The sequence below is a fragment of the Cherax quadricarinatus genome, chromosome 75 (genome assembly GCF_038502225.1).
Source record: "Cherax quadricarinatus isolate ZL_2023a chromosome 75, ASM3850222v1, whole genome shotgun sequence".
NCBI lineage: Eukaryota > Metazoa > Arthropoda > Malacostraca > Decapoda > Parastacidae > Cherax > Cherax quadricarinatus.
The window spans coordinates 8,011,808-8,034,359 of NC_091366.1; the positions used below are offsets into that span (position 1 = coordinate 8,011,808).

At 37.4% G+C, this 22,552-nt stretch overlaps 1 protein-coding gene across 3 annotated transcripts in view; it reads right to left on the minus strand.

The window, feature by feature from the left end:
• Positions 1-22,552, minus strand: part of Brd7-9 (Bromodomain containing 7/9) — a 54,627-nt gene that overhangs the window by 8,335 nt on the left and 23,740 nt on the right. For 2 of the 3 annotated variants that reach the window (XM_070101009.1, XM_070101011.1), the window contains exons 6-13: positions 17,936-18,115; positions 17,279-17,449; positions 15,240-15,352; positions 14,932-15,043; positions 13,164-13,347; positions 11,847-11,982; positions 3,685-3,846; positions 518-633 (exon numbers count right to left, since the gene is read on the minus strand). In XM_070101009.1, coding sequence (XP_069957110.1) covers positions 518-633; positions 3,685-3,846; positions 11,847-11,982; positions 13,164-13,347; positions 14,932-15,043; positions 15,240-15,352; positions 17,279-17,449; positions 17,936-18,115 — 1,174 coding nt within the window. The remainder of the gene's footprint in view (positions 1-517; positions 634-3,684; positions 3,847-11,846; positions 11,983-13,163; positions 13,348-14,931; positions 15,044-15,239; positions 15,353-17,278; positions 17,450-17,935; positions 18,116-22,552) is intronic. The other variant, XM_070101010.1, reaches the window with a different exon arrangement.

The window sequence follows — 22,552 nt, forward strand, 5'->3', positions numbered from 1 at the left end:
TAGCACTGGGGCTTATTTATATTAGAATGGACACTGATGAGCTATAAAGACTTGTTTCCTTAAAGAAATTAAACTTTCACTATATGAAAGTAAAATTAATAAGTGGGGAGAGGACCAAGAAGATTAAAAGAAATCCACTGCTGTTAGGCTAAGCCATTGCCATCAGGACAATGCAGATTGCACTGGCACTTATTTATGAAATTGGTCATTTAGGAGGTAAAATTAATTGGTTATGTTCCTAGTAGTTCACTAAGCCTTGCCCAGAAAGCAGCTTGTCATTCTTGTAAGACCCACCTGTCAAAACCTTCACTCCTAAATATCTAAATACATATACTGTACTACCAATCATCTTACACTGACAGGATGACTTCTTACTCTCACTTTCCTGAACAATATTTTGTTTCAACTGTGTGTTCACATTCAATTTTTGTCTTCAACACACTCTCTTCCATTCTCATTCATTAACACTGCATGTTTTTACAATTTACTTATTTCAATACAACAGGAAGAGACATACCAAAGTGATTCACAAACTGCGTGTCAATGCCAAGTTCGGAGAGGGAGCGAAGGGAGTTGAAGTCTGTTGTTGCTTGATCTCTTTGATCTCCTGGTGCAGGATATGCTCCAGACTCGCTGAAAACACACACAAACACTTAATCAGAAGAAAAACAATTACTGTACCATATTTTCAATTTTTCAACACTGATGAACATGGGTATGATTCAATGAGCACAAAGGGTTTTTTGAGACGGTTTAAGCATACAGAATGAAACCAGACATAGCTGATAAAAGTGTATTTAACTTGAGTAAATGAAAGAAGATACAGGAGATACTGAAGGAAGGCGGTTATAAGTAAGAACTTTAACAGTAGGGTGCCCAAGGAAAAGTTGGAGGGAGTGTTTAAAGGTAAGGACTTAATAAACTAGCTGGTATACATAAAGGGAGCATGTTTAGAGGTAAAGATTTCATCCACTAGCAGGCACACACGAGTGCATTCAACAAAAATAAAAGTGCTCTCTGGAATTCAACATGTTAATACAACTAAGCAAATTAACATCTACAAAAGGATTCTGAGAAACCAGCTAATGTATCTTGATTTAAGGTTGGAAAGTACAGCAAGTGCACTTTTGAAAATGGGGTGGGAATTGCTGAGGTGTGTTGGATCAACTCTGGGCCATAGTATCTATGCCTGTCTGGAAAGGCAACTATTGTGAGTGATGGTGAATGTTACTTTCTCTAATCACTAAGCCTTGGTGGGAAGTGGTTGTTAACCCTTAAACTGTCCAAACAAATTTACGTTCACATGTGTAGTGGTCCAAAAGTAGATCTACGTTTTTTTACATATTTTCAAATACATGTATAACAAAAAAAGTAGATATAAGTTTTTTTACACGTTTTCAAATGAAAAGAAAAAAAAATCAAAGAAGATCTACGTTTTTTTTCATACTTTCAAATGTTGAAAAAAACGTAGATCTACGTTTGGACAGTTTAAGGATAAAGTTAAAAACTTTAGGTTCACTCTTTTATAAACTTTTCTACATTTGTCTTTTTTTTTTTAAGACAGACATCCCAGTTCATTGTTAACCCACAAAAGCCTGACTTCACCAATACACTTTCAAAGTATATGTCCTGTACTTCCCAGCCTCCAAAGCTCAAGTTTGGCTGGTTAGTTTCTTCAGATCCTTCCTTCCATGGATCTCTACCCTGGCTCAACTTTATCCATAAACATGTACACTTTTCCTACGTAGTAGGTTGGTAAACAGCAACCGACCAGGGAGGTACTACCGTCCTGCCAATTGAGTGTAAAACAAAAGCCTGTAATTGTTTTACATGATGGTAAGATTGCTGGCATCTTTTGTCTGTCTCATAAACATGCAAGATTTCAGGTATGTCTTGCTACTTCTACTTACACTTAGGTCACACTACACATACATGTACAAGCATATATATACACACCCCTCTGGGTTTCCTTCTATTTTCTTTCTAGTTCTTATTTTTTTTTTATTATCACACTGGCCGATTCCCACCAAGGCAGGGTGGCCCGAAAAAGAAAAACTTTCACCATCATTCACTCCATCACTGTCTTGCCAGAAGGGTGCTTTACACTACAGTTCTTGTTCTTGTTTATTTCCTCTTATCTCCATGGGGAAATGGAACAGAATTCCTCCTCCGTAAGCCATGCATGTTGTAAGAGGCGAGCAAGGGGCTAGTAACCCCTTCTCCTGTATAAATTACTAAATTTAAAAAGAGAAACTCTCGTTTTTCTTTTTGGGCCACCCCACCTTGGTGGGACACGGCCAGTTTGTTGAAAGACTATATACACTTTTATAATGGTATTACCACTGGCTTAGTCAACCTTGTGGAAAAAGAGTGTAAAGTTCAGGACATTTATTAGAGGAAATGTTTGACCCCTAGTAACTTCTTCAGTCCTAATGGAGAAGCCACTAGTGGTGAAGGGTTTCCTATAATAAATGTCCTGAACTGTATTTAGGCATCTTTTTCCCACATCTTGTATCACCATACCATTTTTCAGTATAACAATTACATCTACGTTAATCTGTGTGTACCTATGTATATCTATTAATGTTCATTAAAATACCCAAGGAAATCAATAACCCCATAAAGTAATTTTTTTTTTTAAAATAAGTCAGTATATTTAGTTGGCATTGTTTTTATAACAGCAGCCAGTCTCTTAAGTACTGATCATACATTAGAGTAACAATAATGCAGTTTGACACATAATGTCTCTTTGATAGATCAACTTTCTAAAGTCTAACCCTAACATGTGTCTTTTTAAGGGGTTAGAAACCCCTTCTCCTGTATAAATAACTAAATTTAAAAAGAAAAACTTTTGTTTTTCATTTTTGGGTCACCCTGCCTTGGTGGGATACTGTCGGTTCGTTGAAAAAAAAAAAATCTTTCTATTTAATCGTACATAACCCTAGTGTTTTTACACAGTCTTTTATTTGACAGTTACATAAAATGTATACATATAGGTTGTCATTTGAGGCTGGGGTGACACCTATTTCCAGCTGGTTTCAGTCAAGCCAGACATATTGGCTTGACTGAAACTTAATTATTTATTGATGTTAACTGGTGACAACCCAGGTCACAACCAAAGGACCTGGCATCAATCTTAAGACAAGTGAACACATATGGACAAGTCTTACACCTGCTGCCCCTGTTCATCAAGCAGTAATTAGGTACCTGGGTGTTAGCTGACTGCTGTAGGTAGCATCCTGGGAGGTGGTATTATATCTAAGACAGGGATAGGCTTTAAAATGAAGAGAGGCATGATAACAGTTCTTAGCCTGTAAATTCGAAGGTGTAAAAAAAATTACTGTAGAACATGACAAAAATATTTAAAGAACCTTAATTCTCCACATTCTCCATGGAGAAGCGGAATAGAATTCATCCTCCATAAGCCCCGCGTGTTGTAAGAGGCGACTAAAATGCTGGGAGCAAGTGTGTAATAACTCCTTCTCCTGCATACATTATTCAAAGTCAAAAAGAGAAACATTTGTTTTTCTTTTTGGGCTACCCTGCCTCGGTGGGATATGGCCAGTTTGTTGAAAGAAGAACTTTCATTTTGTTTAGGTCACTCTGCCTTGGTGGAATACGGCAAGTTAAAAAAAAAAATCTACATGGAAAATTGTCCAAGATATACCAACATCATGAACATACCCAGGACATAGGATGGAATTTATACGTTCCTCTTCTTCCTGCATTCGGCGGCGCTCTTCAATGATGCTCTTTGTGCGTGAGTGTTGCTGGTGCGTCAACAAATTTAACAGCTGATCCACTAAGTGCATGGCCATATCGCAGTCTTGCGAAAAGTCACATATGCTGAAAAGAACAGATTGAGTTAAAAGAACATACTTTTATTACCTACACAACAAATTTAACTAAACAATTAAGTCATCAAACTTATCTGTGACACTAGTGAATGGTCTCAAGGGGGGTTTTAAATTTACAGCCTGGCCTGTTGACTGCCTGCTCAGCCAGGCTGTTAGCGCTAGTGGCCAATAGGCCTGCACAGTCATGACAATACAAGCTTCAAAAATAAAAACCCAAAACACAAATAATGCTGAAATAAGAGTGGAAGAAATCCAAAATAAAGATGAGAAAATTATGGTAGCCAATGCATACAATCCACAATTTGATGAAAACTTAAAAAGAGAAGAATTTAACAAGGTAAATGAGGGATTTCAACTATAAAATTATTTTTTTTTGTTTTTTAACAAGTCGGCCGTCTCCCACCGAGGCAGGGTGACCCAAAAAGAAGGAAAATCCCCAAAAAGAAAATACTTTCATTATCATTCAACACTTTCACCTCACTCACACATAATCACTGTTTTTGACACACTCTAAATAAATGGTCAGCAGAGTTTCTTGACTCTCTCGCTGTAGGTGCCATAGTACTATGGCGTGCAAGCCAGTGTTGGTGCCATAGTATTAGACCAAAATTCTAGCGGCTTCAAATCTAGTGGGAAAAAGCTGGTAGACCTACATGCAAGAGAATGGGTCTGTGTGGTCAGTGTGTGCAGTATAAAAAAATCCTGCAGTACGCAGTGCCTGAGAAAAAAAACTCCAACCGTGTCTTTGGTTTAAAACGCCAATTTTGAGGTGTATTTTCGTATGGTATTTATGGATGTATTCTCGTTTTCTTGGTCTCAGTCGATAGAATGGAAGATATATTACAGAAATAGAGATGATTTTGATTGGTTTCACAATGAAAAGTGTACCTTGGAATTGAGCTCAAAGTAGCAGAAATGTTTGAATTTTGCTAATGTTCAAGAGTAAACAAATGATGTCACCGTCCAATACATACGTGTTCAATTTGCTAGCCTAATACAGTGGACCCCCGGTTAACGATATTTTTTCATTCCAGAAGTATGTTCAGGTGCCAGTACTGATCATATTTGTTCCCATAAGGAATATTGTGAAGTAGATTAGTCCATTTCAGACCCCCAAACATACACGTACAAACGCACTTACATTAATACACTTACATAATTGGTCGCATTGGGAGGTGATCGTTAAGCGGGGGTCCACTGTATGTAGTCACAAATGGGTTGACATTATTTATACAATTACAATAATGCAGTAGTTTGCATAACAGTAATCTTCTATTTTTTGTGTGAATAAAAAATTCAAACTGGAAAGCAAGAGTAATATAAGAAGGGCCTGGAGACATGACTAATGAACAGAGAAAATGTTATTTTACTGCCAGGAATGTCTGCACTGTTTATTCTGGACCCTATTTTGAAATTGGCATCTTTTGAAATTTGTGTGAAATTGGAAAAATTGCCAATTTCTGACCACTTTATTGGGTAGTTGAAATCAGTAAATGGGCAGTTTCTTGTACGCACTCATTAGAACAAATGTAGTTCTAGCGAAATAGCTATGAGTTTGGTTGACTAGAACAATGGTATTGGCCGAAAATAGGGTTGAAAGTGGGCAAAATTGCCAATGAGTATACATCGCTGAAACCACTAACTTTGCGAGAACGTAATTCCGTAAGTTTTCCATCAAATTTCATAATTTTGGTGTCATTATCACCGGGAAAAAATTCTCTATCATTTCATAAGAAAAAACATTTTTTTTTTTTTGAAGTTCTTCAACACTGAGAGCAAGTTTGTGAGCAGGGGTCTCGACAGTGAAAGGGTTAATGTAGTGATAACTTTTTATATGAATCACCATATAAATGAAAAGATATGAGTGTGTGTAAAGGTAGAAAGTTGAAAGTGAACACAGAAAAGAATAAGGTGATGAGAATATCAAATGATTTAGATAAAGAAAAATTGGATATCAAATTGGGGAGGAGGAGTATGGAAGAAGTGAATGTTTTCAGATATTTGTGAGTTGACGTGCCAGCGGATGGATTTATGAAGGATGAGGTTAATCATAGGATTGATGAAGAAAAAAAGGTGAGTGGTGCATTGAGGTATATGTGGAGGCAAAAAATGTTATCAATGGAGGCAAAGAAGGGAATGTATGAAAGTATAGTAGTACCAATACTCTTATATGAGTGTGAAGCTTGGGTTGTGAATGCAGCAGCGAGGAGGCGGTTGGAGGCAGTGGAGATGTCCTGTCTAAGGGCAATGTGTGGTGTAAATATTATGCAGAAAATTCGGAGTGTGGAAATTAGGAGAAGGTGTGGAGTTAATAAAACATTAGTCAGAGGGCTGAAGAGGGGTTGTTGAGGTGGTTTGGTCATTTAGAGAGAATGGATCAAAGTAGAATGACATGGAGAGCGTATAAATCTGTAGGGGAAGGAAGGCGGGGTAGGGGTCGTCCTCGAAAAGGTTGGAAGGAAGGGGTAAGGGAGGTTTTGTGGGTGAGGGGCTTGGACTTCCAGCAGGTGTGCTTGAGCGTGTTCGATAGGAGTGAATGGAGACGAATGGTATTTGGGACCTGACAATCTGTTGGAGTGTGAGCAGGGTAATATTTAGTGAAGGGATTCAGGGAAACCGGTTATTTTCATATAGTCGGACTTGAGTCCTGGAAATGGGAAGTACAATGCCTGCACTTTAAAGGAGGGGTTTGGGATATTGGCAGTTTGGAGGGATATGTTGTGTATCTTTATACGTATATGCTTCTAAACTGTTGTATTCTGAGCACCTCTGCAAAAACAGTGATAATGTGTGAGTGTGGTGAAAGTGTTGAATGATGATGAAAGTATTTTCTTTTTGGGGATTTTTTTTCTTTTTTGGGTCACCCTGCCTCGGTGGGAGACGGCCGACTTGTTGAAAAAAAAAAAAAAAATATCAGGGAAACCGGTTATTTTTATATAGCTGGACTTGAGTCCTGGAAATGGGAAGTACAATGCCTGCACTTTAAAGGAGGGGTTTGGGATATTGGCAGTTTGGAGGGATATGTTGTGTATCTTTATACGTATATGCTTCTAAACTGTTGTGTTCTGAGCACCTCTGCGAAAACAGTGATTATGTGTGTGAGGTGAAAGTGTTGAATGATGATGAAAGTATTTTCTTTTTGGGGATTTTCTTTCTTTTGGGTCACTCTGCCTTGGTGGGAGACAACCGACTTGTTAGTTAAAAAAAAAAAAATAATTAGGGCAGTCACTGAAATTGCTCAAGAGGAAAATGTATCCCTACACTGGCTGATGAGTGAGAAAACGAGGATACATGGTTACTACACATAAGGTTATAAAAAATACATGAAAGACTACATAAAGAAGATTTCTTATTACCTGCAGCAGGGATAACAAGAGACCACTGTTGCAAATTGAAGGGATATTAGATATTTTTTCTTTCCAAACAGCAGTAAACCAATGGAATGAATTGAAGTGGAAACAGTAAGTACTACAACTATTGCAAATTTTAAAAAAAAAATTATGATAAACAAATTACTGAAGACAGGACACCATGAGCACAGCTCTGTAAATGAACATATATATGCTACCCAATTGATGAAGCACATGCAAGAGATAGTTCAGTTACCATCTGAAAATTTCAAACTTCATTCTGACAATATTTCAGATATTTGCTGTGGTAAGTTTAAGAGCACAGGACCTTGAATATTAACAAGAGTGCTTTCTAATTGTACTTTCCACAGGGTTTATCCTACACTTTCTTATGTATCTTTGACTATTAATTTATGGTCAGGGCTGGATTACCGCATAGGCAAACTAGGCATTTGCCTAGGGCCCCGCGCATTTGGGGGCCCCGCGGTCCAAGGGGTTCAGGGGCTCATCCATGACTGCGCACATGGTGCAAGTGCAAAGGGGTCCCTACCTAAAAAGTTCAAGTGTTTGGAGAGTAAAATTGATTTTTAAAAATTAATCAAAACAAAAATAAATAATGAAATAAAATACAATAAAAATAAATAAACCTAACCATAGATGGCAACACTCAACACGCCTTTGTTTACATCAGAACAGCTGTGTTTTCCCGCTAATGGGTGAGTATGGGAGATTCCTCTCCAATTTTCTGTAGTAATTACATGTTATCTAGACTTGTACTGTGACAAATTAACTGAAGTGTTGTTGATAGACATTGATGTGTATGGATAAATGTTTGTTTTCGCCTCTAAATGTTAAGGGAGGTACCTGATAGGGTTACTTGACCAGTAAAGACGCATGGACCAGTAAAGACGGATTTTTGGTAAAAATACTATAAAGAAAAACCTAAAAATGCAAACTGACTTCCGTTTGTAGGTTTTAAAAACACTTTGTCCTGTCTTTAAGTCTTTATCATTTCAATAACAGATCTTAATTGATTGATGTTCTACATCACTTCCGTCGCAAATGCTTAGTTTTCAAGTTGCGACGGAAGTGATGTAGAACATCAATTAATTTACTACATATTTCCCCAGAAACACATAAGCCACATCAGAAAATTGTTGGTTGGGTGAAACTGAAAATTGTCCCTGCATTCTTTAATTCTCATGTCCTTATCTATGGTGGTAGGCCATATATCATGCAAAACATAATGATTAGTTTAGTTATGAAAATGGTAATATAAATACCATTGTGCATTGTTCTTGGACTCGGTACGATTTCTGTTTAAGTAAATTGGAGATCAAGGAGGATGAATTAGTAAAATATTCGTAGCCCAAATCACTAACTTAATCTATGGTAAAAGTTCTGTATATGACTCCTTTCTGGTAACGTTTTGAATTTTTAGATGCACAGCCAGAGGAAAGGGGGCTACAAGGGCCATATCCCCCCAACTGACAGAAAAAAAATTTAATAATAATTAAAAAATTAATAATAATTGATAATGAAAAATTTGTATTTACATGATTACAGACAGTGATACATCCTCATTATGGCATCTCGTGAACGTGATGTTGGACGTTCTTATGCGAGTGGGTCACAGAAAAGGAAGAAGAAAATTCAAGAAGAACAGAAAAAGAAAGATGTAGGAAGCTGCAGAAAGATCACAGACATGCTCACGAAAACAGTTTCTGATGTTACCAGTACAGTTGAATCTGCAGATACGTCAGAAAAAGACAGGAAGCCCTCCCTCCATTATTTCTCAGCCAGCATCTACTTCTTTTATGTCTCCTCTCAATGTCTCAACGGACATTTCATCCACAGGATTTGTCTTAAAAGATCCTGCCTCATGGCCAAATGTAATCCCAGATTCTCTACATAATGCTTTCATTGCAGAAAACTTCAGTCAAACTCTGAACATTGATTTTAGGAAATCAGCAAGGATTTATGATGATGGAAGTCGTCGTTGTTTAAAGTCATCTATGTTTTGTAGGAAGCTTGCAAATTCAGAAAATGTGAAAAGATCATGGATGGTATACTCTGAAAGCTCAGGAAAAGTGTACTGTTCAACATGCAAGCTATTTTCTACCAAAGAAAATACCTTCACACAGGGGTTCAATGACTGGAAAAATTCCAAGCGTTTCGAGGAACATGAAAACAGCACCACTCACAGGAGCTGCATTTTAGCCAGTGTATTTCGTGCACAGAAAAAAGGCTTATTGGATTCTCATTTGGAAAATCAAACTGAAAAAGAGCGCACTTATTGGAGAAAAGTTCTAGAAAGAGTTGTTGCTGTTGTAAAATTCTTAGCTCTAAGAGGACTTGCTTTCCGTGGAGAAAATGAGGTTTTTGGTTCGGAAAACAATGGCAATTTCCTAGGGATCATAGAACTGTTAGCACAATTCGATCCATTCTTAGCAAATCACGTGTCACGCCTTGGGAATGCAGGAAGAGGCACTTTATCTTACATGTCATCTACTATATGCAATGAATTTATTGAACTGATGACTAAGAAGGTCCTCAATAACATCATAGCAGCTGTGAAAACTGCAAAATACTTTGCAATAAGTGTAGATTCAACACCAGATATTTCACATACAGATCAATTGACATTCATTGTTCGCTTTGTCGACTCCAGTGGTAAGCCTGTAGAGCGCTTTATAAAATTCATTCCTCTTTCAGGCCATGATGAAGAAACAATGATGAATGTAGTACTGGATACTCTGCTTGAACATGATCTCTCTATTATGGATTGCCGTGGCCAGAGCTACGACAATGCAAGTAACATGTCGGGTAAATATAATGGATTGCAAGCCTGTATCAAGCAAATCAACCCACTTGCTGAATATGTGCCCTGCTCAGCACATTCTCTTAATCGTGTTGGGTCATGTGCTGTGGAGTGTTGTGTCGCTGCAGTTTCATTTTTTGGACTTTTACAAGCACTCTTTAATTTTTTCTCTGCTTCAACACATCGGTGGAGTATACTCAAGTCAACCATTCATGGAGATGTCATCAAATCATTATCAACAACAAGGTGGTCAGTGCAGCATGATGCAACACATGCTCTGAAAGACAGCTTTGCTGAAATACGTTCTGCTTCGATCCAAATAGCAGAGGATGAAGACCAGACAGCAACTACAAGAAGCGAAGCAGCCAGCTTAGCATCAAAATTGGAAGATTTTGAATTGGCCTTACTCTGTGTGCTTTGGGACTGTATACTGGAATGGTTAAATGCCACGAACAAGACACTTCAGAAAATTGAAATTGAAATGGCTACTTGTGCTAACCTCTATGCAGGCTTAGTGGAATTTGTAAGCTCACTTCGCAATGATGAAGCTTTTGAAATGTTTGAAGAGAAAGCTAAACTGCTGGTGAAAGACTACAGTTACCGGGCTGATCATCAGCGGTCAAGGAAGAGGAAACGCAATTTTGAAGAGCCAGACAATGAAACTGTGTTGCTACCAAGGCAGAAATGTAAGACAGCTACATACTTCATCATTCTGGATTCACTGATTACAGAATTGGTGAAAAGAAAAGAAATCTACCAGAATCTCAATGACAAGTTTAGATTTCTGTTCAAAATTACTACTATGCCAAATGCAGAATTGAGAGAAGCTGCATTAAAGTTGCAACAACACCTTTCAGCAGATGTTCAGGACACATTTGTTGAAGAAATAGTTCATTTTTCTGGGTATATGAATCAGATTAAAGCTCCACCTGAAAAATGTGCGCCCTCAGCTGCTTTGAAATATTTAAGAAATGCAGGTATCCCAGAAACCTTCCCTAATGTTGACATAGTGTATCGCCTTTACCTAACACTTCCAGCTACTAACTGTGAAGGAGAACATTCATTTTCTGTTTTGAAAAGAGTGAAAAACCAGCTCCGTTCAACAATGAGCCAAGACAAATTGTGTAACCTAGCCTTGTTGACCATTGAGTCTGATCTAACAAGAAATATTGATTTTCAGAATATAATTGATGATTTTGCCAATATGAAATCCAGAAAAAAGTTTATTTAAGAAGTACCTGTGAATATAAACAAGTCTTTACTTTCTTGAGTTTATATGATTTGATAGTCTTATGCATGATGCAATGATAACAATAATGGTCAGTGATTTATAAAGGGAATAATAGTGCTGTAGTGGTTATGCTGAATATAATAGGTATATGATGTCACTACTTTAATAGCCTAATCTAGTAATACTATGCTGTCTTGAGTTTATTCTCTTTAAAATGCATGATTTAACAAGATAGTTATAATGGCTGTTGGTAAATGGTTTTGGTTGTCTTGATGTACTTTCCCTATTAAATTTAATCTAAATAGCCAGAATGTATTTAATTAGACCTTAAATAGGCTCACACCGCCCCCCCCCTAAGCTGGAAGGGGTCGCTTCGCTTACCCGTAACTCAAAGGGGCCCCGCCAATCTGAATAGCCTAGGGCCCGGAGACTTCTTAATCCGGCCCTGTTTATGGTAGTGAGCAGATTGGTTGGAACTCATCAAAGGTATACCAGACCCTCAAGTTTTACACTCTTTAATTGGCATTAAACAGAAGATGAAGAAATCTAACATTTAATAACTTAATTTGTACAAAATATACACTTACCTATTTGCATACTGAACAGCTGTTTCATTTCCATAAGTAGCATAAACCATCTCACTCTCCTCTTTGGTCAAATTAGCAAATGTTGAGTCATAGGAGGGGCAGAAAGAGGAGTAGGAGCCATAGTACAGTGGTTTAACTGAAACAAATCATAATTATATAAATACCAAACACCAACTGAGCTCTGTTAAACTTAAAAATGTGATAAAACCAGGGAAGAGTAATACAGCTGACATACACACATTCAATGTATTATTGTCATACAGATCAAGTTTTATTTAGATAGTAAGTTGGTACCTAGGTAGTAGGTTGATAGACAGCAACCACCCAGGGAGGTACTACTGTCCTGCCAAGTGAGTGTAAAACGGAAGCCTGTAATTGTTTTACATGATGGTAGGATTGCTGGTGTCATTTTTTTTCTGTCTCATACACATGCAAGATTTCATGTATGTCTTGCTACTTCTACTTACACTTAGGTCACACTACACATACATGTACAAGCATATATATACACACCCCTATGGGTTTTCTTCTATTTTCTATCTAGTTCTTGTTCTTGTTTATTTCTTCTTACCTCCATGGGGAAGTGGAACAGAATTCTTCCTCCGTAAGCCATGCGTGTTGTAAGAGGCGACTACAATGCCGGGAGCAAGGGGCTAGTAACCTCTTCTCCTGTATATACTACTAAATGTAAAAGGAGAAACTTTCGTTTTTCCTTTTGGGCCACCCCGCCTCGGTGGGATACGGCCGGTGCGTTGAAAGAAAGAATCAGGTTGGTAGACAGCATCCGCCCAGGGAGCTACTACCGTCCTACCAAGTGAGTGTAAAACAAAAACCTGTAATTGTTTTGTATGATGGTAGGATTTCTGGTGTCTTTTTTGCCTCAACATGCAAGATTTCAGGTACGTCTTGCTACTTCTACTTACACTACACTTGCATATACAAGCATATATATACACACCCCTCTGAGTTTTCTTCTATTTTCTTACTAGTTCTTGTTCTTCTTTCCTCTTATCTCCATGGGGAAGTGGAACAGAATTCTTCTTCTGAAAGCCGTGCGTGTTGTAAGAGTCGACCAAAATGCCGGGAGCAAGGGGCTAATAACACTTTTCCTGTACACACTACTAAAATTAAAGAGAGAAACTTTTGTTTTTCTTTTTGGGCCGCCCTGCCTCGGTAGGAAATAGTCGATTTGTTGAAATATGATGATGATTAAGCTTAAATACAACTACTTCCATTATTTGATAAATCTCAAAATTTGCCTGCCCAAGCAACCATGCTGAGAGTCAGAGTAGAAAATTCTTTGCTAGTGTTACATACTTGGTTTGGCCATGCTTCTCTTGTCATCTCGGAAGTTGTGGAGCATGGCTGAACCTTGGGTAAGCTTCCCAGTGAGGAGTCCAAGACTGACAGGCTTCTCTTTCAAGCTTGGATCATTACCCTCACAACCAGTCAGAAAACTGAGGGTGGTGGTGCCGTCTCCTCGCTGACGTAAGAACCCAAGCTGAGGAAAGTAACAAACACGTATTAATCAAGAATTCTGATTATTACAGTTATCCCTATTTGCAGTTGTCCTTATTTGCAGGTATCAATTACATAACTTTTTACATGCTTGTTTAATCATAAAATTTAGTCATCACTTCCTTGCACTAGAAAAGTCACCATCCTTGCACTAGAAAAAAGTTTGCAAACCCATATAAGAGGCCACAGATGAACGTGAAAAGAAGACAAGCAAGGGAAAACAAGTAAGAATTAGTTAACAGCATTTACTGTAATGACAGAGGTGGATGAGGAACTAAAGCAGACCTTCAATTAGCACTGCATGTGACAACAACTGCCAGTGTTTACATGGGTGGCTGTGACCAACTCATCCATTGCCTACTTTACAAAGAAAACACTTCAGTCCTTTGAAGTTACAAAGTAAATGTAAAATTCATATTTGATCAAATTCACAGATTATTCCTACACTCTGATATTCCAACAAGACCATATTGTATGTTCTCCACCACTACACTGCTACTTTACCTTCATGATAACCACACCATCATACATGATTCTTTAGCAGCTGGTTTGAGTACTGGGAAAGATTCTGTATAAGGTCACCCACCAAGTAAAAAAAGTTCTCAATCAAAACAAGATAGCAATGAGTCAAGAAACTATTACAGTCCAAATACACTTTTCAGCCATACAAACATAATTAAATATTAAAATGTGTACAGTGAGTAAATACACACTAGATGATGCATTATCATTATACATGTAATTTACACTTTCACTGCAAAGAATTTAGTCACAAAATTATCTTTCTTCCTAAAATTGAAGTACCTTAAGTAAAGGGAAGAGCAACCTTTGTCTAGATATACAGATGGGCTCTGCTTATACAGCAGGTTAGGTTCCAGGCTACTGCTGTAAAGCAAAAATCTCTGTAAAGTGAAACATTTTTTCACTTTTAAATAACATGTTAACACTATCATATATTAAATGAACAACAAAGCTAGGCCTATAAATATACAGTATACACATTGCTTATCTTAAAATATTTCCGTCCTTAGTTTATAATAAGTGGCGAATATATTTATTGCAGGAAATCTGAATAAATGAAAAATGGGCATAGCTGAAAACTGCTGCATTAGCAAAATGCTGTAAGTGGGTCTTGCCTGTATGTACTTATTATATCCACACGATCTATTTAGAAGCACAAGGAACACTGGTGAACTATAACTATCTCATGCTTAACAATAACAAAAAAAGGCACAATATCGTGACTGGAACGATACACAAATAACCCGCACATAAAAGAGAGAAGCTTACGACGACGACAGTGTGACTTTGTCAATGGTACAAGTAGGACCGAAACGTCACCGTAAGCTTCTCTCTTTTATGTGCGGGTTATTTGTGTATCTCATGCTTCCTGAAAATACACCATCCTGTCTTCAAAGATCTCACATTCTTATTAAGAATACACATAAAACTAGAATCACCGAAGTTCTCAGGCATTCAGAATGAGCAACAACAATAATTCAGGGTTAGTTTCTAATGATAAACATTAGTATTGTAGTAATTCTGAGCACATAATAATGGAACTCACTGTACTAACTGGTTTCTTGAGGGTTAGTTTTTCTGCCGCTTCACAAGAAGCATTTTGAACTTGTTCCAGAATCTCTTCAGAGGTCATGTCATCTTGCACTGCTTCAAATTTACTGTAAAACAAAATACACAATTATTTCCCATCCCATTATTCATACATATTATTATTATTATTATAATAACCATAACTAAGTGCTAAACCCATAAGAGTCATACAGCAATGCTTATTCACATACAGAACAACATATCACCCGGATAACAATTCACTAATGAATCCTCAGAGACACACAAGTGTGATACATTTCTCACCTCTGAGGCTCCTTGCTGTCAGTATCTTCATCCATTGACTCTAAAGGTTCTGTATCCAAGGTGTCATCCATGTCTACACTAGAAGTCAATGCTGGGTTGATATCAAAGCCAAGCTAAGAAAACAGAGCTGGCATGAACACAAACTTCTACGGATCCATAATATGCAACGTTAAAATGATCATATTACAGTGGAACCTCGGTGTTCGTATGCCCTAGTTTGTATGTAAAACTATGGCTATTCTCTATAAAATGTATTTTTTGTTAATATTTTTAGGTGTCTGGAACGGAACCAATTAATCTGTTCCAGACACCCAAAAATATTAACAAAAAATACGTTTTATCGAGAATAACTATAGTTTTATAAACACACTAGGGCATACAAAAACTCATGTCTCACTGTACAAGATTTAAACTGCTGTATTTATTAAAAACTGGCTATACCAAACTACTCAATTTATCACTGAAACCTTTTCTCAGGTAAATTCCATTTAGAAGACAATTTTTAGTAACTAACATAATTACAAGACATGATGAAACATGAAAATGGGAGAAAACACTGCAATACCTTGTATGATGTTATACCCATTTTCATCCCATTCCAAAACTTGAAACGGTCAGGAATGTCACCAAATAGTTTCCTATTTTAACATTTCTACACACTTTAGCAATATTACCAATTTTTAACACTTTTTTTTTTAACACAATGGCCATCTCCCACCAAGGTAGTATGACCTCAAAAAAAAAAAAAAAAAAACACTTTCATCATCATTCACACTATCATGGTCTTTGTAGTGGTGTGCAGATACAACAGTTTAGATGTTACTCTAAGCAGCAAACCCCTCCTTTAACCCTTTGAGTGTCGAGACCCTTGCTCACAAACTTGCTCGTTGAATTTGATGGAAAACTTACAGAATTACACCCTCATGAAGTTAGCGATTTCGGCAATATTTACACCGACAAATTTGCCCAATTTGAGCCCTATTTTGGGCCAATTCCATTGTTTCAGTTGACCAAACTCATAGCTGCTTAACTAGAACTCCTTTTATTCTATCGATTGAGTACAAGAAACTGCCCATTTACCTATATCAACTACCCAATAATGTGATCAGAAATTACTAATTTGTCCAATTTAACACAAAATTCAAGATAGGCCAATTTCAAAATAGGGTCTAGAATAAATAATGCAGACATTCCTGGCACTAAAATAACATTTTCTCTGTTCATTAGTCATGTCTCCAGGACCCTCTTATATTACACTTGCTTTTCATTTTAAATTTTTATTCACACAAAAAAATAGAAGATTTACTGTTATTCAGACGCCTGCATAATGGTAATAATTGTATAAATAATGTCAGTGTATTTGTGAGTACATATTAGATCAGCTAGTCGATGTGTATTGGACGTGTGACATGATTTGTTTATTCTTGAATATTGACAAAAATCAAACATTTTTACTGCTTTGAGCTCAATTTCAAGCTACTTTTAGTCTGTAAACCATTCAAAATCATCTCTATTTCTATAACATATCTTCCATTTTATCAAATAAGACCAAGAAACCAAGAATACAACCATAAAAACCATATGAAAATACACAACAAAGTCGCTGCTTTACACCAAAAACAGGGTCAGTTTTTTTTTTTCATTATACACTGCGTGCTGCAGGATTTTTTTATACTGTGCATACTGACCACGCAGACCCATTCTTTTATATGTAGGCCTACCAGCTTTCTCCTGCAAGATTGGAAGCCACTAAAATTTTGGCGTAGTATTCTGGAACCAACCCTGGCTTTAAAGCCGTACTATAACAAGACTGATCCTGAAAGGGTTAAAGTGCAGACATTATACTTCCTACCCCCAGGACTCAAATCCAACTAACCAATTTCCCTGAACCCCCCCTCATAAAATATTACCCTGTTCACACTCCAACAGCTCATCAAGTCCCAAAATCCCTTCGTCTCCACTCACTCCTATCCTTGTTAATGCAGAGCACTATAATTGAAGCAAAGCCCTATTGAGAACTTTTAGGATTTGTACATTACCTGTTCCTTTGTCAGGGTAGTCATGAGGGGAACTTCACGTCTCAGAGACAATAGCTTCTCAGGAACCATGAACTTCTGACCAATATGCAGTAACTTCTTGGCTGCCTTATAATAAATTGTGTCTTGCTGATTATAGGTCATACAGTTGTTGCACATAAGCTCGAAATCTGACTACATAAAGAAAATTAAATGTTAGTTAACCTGAGAACTTTGCATGAAAATGAACTTCATAAAATTCACTATTATGAATGTAAAAATATGATGCAGACTTGCATAGGTTGCATAGTAAGCCGACAGAAGTGCAATGATCCCTACTGTTGCTGCACATTACATTTGTGTACTGTTTCAGTGATGGTATTGTGACTTTTTGTTAGCCACTCAGCTACCTGGCTGAGTGGCTAACATGTTATTATGATTTCATGAGTCATATAAGTATTTATTACATTTTGATGCTCCTATATAGTACAGGAAATACAATACATGCCACACTGAAGAAGCCACTGGCTGGCAAGATGTTTCCAGAATGAAGATACCCAAATGTTGCACAAGTGTCTCATTTATCAAGAATCATCTTGCCTTAATAGTCCCTCTCAGTTCAAATTAACTTCACATTTCTGACTTACTAAGTAGGCTAATCAATAGAGCAATCTCTCTTACCTGAAACTGCTTTAAATTTGTGTAGCCATTTTCTTGAATTTTCAGCTTCATGGTAGAGAAGTCCATGGGCTGGGAGATGATGGAGGAGTAGCCTGGGGCGATGGCATCTGTGACAGGCCAAGCAAAGAACTGCTGAGGGTCCTTCTTCTCCAGTAACATCAGCAGGTGGTCCAGAAGTTCCTGTCATTGGTTAAAACATTTATATACAAGATTGAACTACAAAATCTATATTTTTATTATAGTCAAGGAAAGCACTAAACCCAGAGGGGTCCCATAGCACCTGGGAAATAGGAGGTAATCAGATTTGATCAAAGTGGAAAGTAGCAAATCAACATTTTTCCTACATTCCTTAACTTTCATTTTTTTTTTTCAGTGAAATGGCCATATCCCACCAAGGCAGAGTGACCTAAACAGTAAAACAAAAGTTTCTCTTTTTAAATTTAGTAATGTATACAGGAGAAGGGATTACTATCCCCTTGCTCCCGGCATTTTAGTCACCTCTTACGACACACATGGCTAATAGAGGAATAATTCAGCTCCACTTTCCCATGGAGAACTTTCAAATACCTTTGATATACTTTTATCTTTGAGGAGTTATGAGTTTTTTTTACCATGGAACCCGACCATGGGTCTGGCTTCCTAACTTATTAGGTCTTCTTTCTTTCAACACACCGGCTGTATCCCACTGAGGCGGGGTGGTCCAAAAGGAGAAACTAAAGTTTCTCCTTGTACATTTAGTAATACAGTGGTCCCTCGATAATAGTCCGGCTCGATAGTCGTCCTTTTCGGAAATCATCGAGTTATTTCGTCCAAATATTGGCTCGCAAATAGTCCGTTGACTCACTAATCATCGAGAACAACATCCAGTATTGGGCCCCTACTTAAACAAGATGGGTCCTACACAGATGACAGCAAGGAAATGATTGAGCTACTCAAGTCCCAATATGACTCAGTTTTTAGCAAGCCGCTAACCAGACAGAGTCGAAGATCAAAATGAATTTTTTATGAGAGAGCCACAGAATTTGGTTAACACAAGCCTATCTGATTGTAGGTAGTAGGTTGGTAGACAGCAACCGCCCAGGGAGGTACTACCATCCTGCCAAGTGAGTGTAAAACGAAAGCCTGTAATTGTTTTACATGATGGTAGGATTGCTGGTGTCTTTTGTCTGTCTCATAAATATGCAAGATTACAGGTAAGTCTTGCTACTTCTACTTACACTTAGGTCACACTACACATACATGTACAAGCATATATATACACACCCCTCTGGGTTTTCTTCTATTTTCTTTTTAATTCTTGTTCTTGTTTATTTCCTCTTATCTCCATGGGGAAGTGGAACAGAATTCTTCCTCTGTAAGCCATGTGTGTCGTAAGAGGCGACTAAAATGCCGGGAGCAAGGGGCTAGTAACCCCTTCTCCTGTATATTACTAAATTTAAAAGGAGAAACTTCAGTTTTTTCTTTTGGGCCACCCCACCTCAGTGGGATACGGCTGGTACGTTGAAAGAAGAAGAAGCCTATCTGATGCCAAATGACTTCGAACAGGCGATAAATGACATGCCCATGCACTCTGCCCCAGGGCCAGACTTGTGGAACTCCGCGTTCATCAAGAACTGCAAGAAGCCTCTATTACGAGCTTTTACCATCCTATGGAGAGGGAGCATGGACATGGGGGTCGTCCCACAATTACTAAAAACAACAGACATAGCCCCACTCCACAAAGGGGGCAGTAAAGCAATAGCAAAGAACTGCAGACCGATAGCACTAACATCCCATATCATAAAAATCTTTGAAAGGGTCCTAAGAAGCAAGATCACCACCCATCTAGATACCCATCAATTACACAACCCAGGGCAACATGGGTTTAGAGCAGGGCTGTGGCTGTGGCTCGTACGTTGGTTTGCGTGCAGCCAGCAGCAACAGCCTGGTTGATCAGGCTCTGATCCACCAGGAGGCCTGGTCACAGACTGGGCCGCGGGGGCGTTGACCCCCAGAACTCTCTCCAGGTAAACAGGAAATGTTATTTTAACGCCAGGAATCCCTGCATTGTTTATTCTAAATCCTATTTTCAAAATGGAATATTTTGAAATTTGTGTTAAATTACCCATATTACCTATTTCTGATCACTTGACTGGGTAGTTGAAATAGATGATTGGGAGATTTCTTGTGCCCAGTCAATAAAATGGAAGACATACTAGCAAAATAGCTAAGAATTTGGTCGACTGGAACAATGTAATTGTCCTAAAATAGGACCCAATGTAGGCAAAATTGCTGATGTTTAACCCTTTCAGGGTCCGTCCCGTAGATCTACGGCTTTATGTTCAGGGTCCAAACCGTAGATCTACGCCATGAGCTCAGCTCACTCTGATAAACTGTGAGTGGTACATTTGGGCCTAGATATGAGAGAATACATCTATGTGGTATGTGTGCACCACATAAAACAGATCCTGCAGCACACTGTGTATAATGAGAGAAAAAAAATGAAATCATGATTTTTCGATTAAAACAGCAACTTTGCAGTGTTTTTTCGTATGTTTTTTATAGTTGTATTTGCGATTTCTTGGTCTCATTTGATAGAATGGAAGACATATTACAGAAATAGAGATGATTTTGATTGGTTTTAGCACTGGAAATGGCTTGAAACTGAGCTCAAAGTAGCAGAAATGTTAAATTTTTGCCGATATTCAAGAGTAAACAAACGACCTCACAATTCTAATACACGCCAGCTGGTGGGTCTAATATACATTCACAAATATGGTGATGATATTTATACAATTATTACAGTATTGCATAACAGTAAATCTTCTATTTTTTGGTGTGAATAAAAATTCATTATGTGAATAAAAAATCAAAATGGAATTTATTTGTAAAGCCTCAAAACATAACTAATGAACAGAGGAAATGGTAGTTTAGTGCCAGGAATGCCTACATTGTTCATTCTGGACCCTATTTTGAAATTGGAATATTTTGAACTTTGTGTTAAATTGGCCAAATTAACAATTTCCGATCACTTTATTTTGTAGTTGAAACAGTTGACTTGGCGATTTCTTGTGCTCAATCGATAGAATAGAAGTAATACTAGTGAAATAGCTAAGAATTTGGTTGATTGGAATAATGTAATTGGCCTAAAATGGGAGTCAAAGTCGGCAAAATCGCCGATTCGTAAATATCGCTGACACATCAAAATTCGCGAGAGCATAATTTCGTCAATTTTCCACCAAATTTCGTACTTTTTGTTTTATTACCTTCACAAAAAGATTCTCTACGATTTCATAAGAAAAAATAACATATTTTTTTTTTGAAAATTCTTGGACACTGGTGCGTGACTCCAGATTTGGGCCTTGGACCCTGAAAGGGTTAAATATCATTGATACAGCAAAATTCGCTAAAGCGTAATTTTATCAATTTTCCATCAATTTACATACTTTTGTTTTATTACCTTCAGTAAAAGATTCTCTATCATTTCATAAGGAAAAATAATTTTTTTTTTTTTTTAAATTCTTGGACATTGTGGACAAGTTTCAGATTGGGGATCTGGACAGTGAAACGGCTAATCTGCTGTTTTCTTGCGTGTTTTCATTCAAGTTAGAATTAATTAAAAATTCTTGGTCAAAAATTTAATTCTGTCATTTAACCTTCCTTTTCTTAATTTCCTGGTAATTATTAGAGGAACTGGTATGGTGATATCAACAAGTTGCATGTAAAAGACACTTATCCTCTGATCAAGACATTAACTCAAGAAATGCTTTACCATGACTAGTGAAACATTTCCTTAATAAATGTCCTAAGTACATGCAAGGCTTTTCCATGATAATGATACAAGAATCTAATATATCTTTGTTGCATGTCCTCACATCAAATATTGAGGCAAGTGTACATCTTGACATGTTAGTTATCAATAGGAGTAACCAGCTTAGCACCACCTGCATTACTTTGCACCTCTAATCAGCATCTTACTATCTTACTCCTCTCAATGTAGCAGTGTTGACTTTGTAATACCAAATTGTCTGTCAACTAAGAAATGTGAACCACAACTCATGAGCTGATCCAAAAATATCCATTATCCAACTTCATCACACTCCCTTCCTTATTAGCATTATAATTATATATTCATTGGAAAGTGCTCAACTCACAGGAATCATTGAGTCTAGGGAAAGAGAAATAGTATGGTTTAATCAATGAAGGGGAGGGTAGCTACAATTTTTTGGATCAAAAGGCTTTTACCAACATTGAGGCATACCCCCATGAAAGAGCAAGCTCACCTTCAGCACTATTCTTGTACTTAAAATGCACAAAGGGCGAGTAGTACCAAAAAATCAAAATGCTATAACGTAGTCACAAGCGCGAGACAAAAAAAACGAGTGCAATTAAAATAATGCAGAGACAGAAGAACCATGAAGCACTATGAAGTACACTTCCCACAGACAACAGCAACACCACCATGCCTTGGGTCTTCTCTTAACTTCATATGTCATATGAAAATTATGTAAGATAAAACTATATATTATTAATATTTAAACACGGATTACTAAATTTAAAAAGAAAAACCTTCATTTTTCTGTTTAGGTCACCCTGCCTCGGCGGAATACAGCCAGTTCACTGAAAAAAAAAAAAATT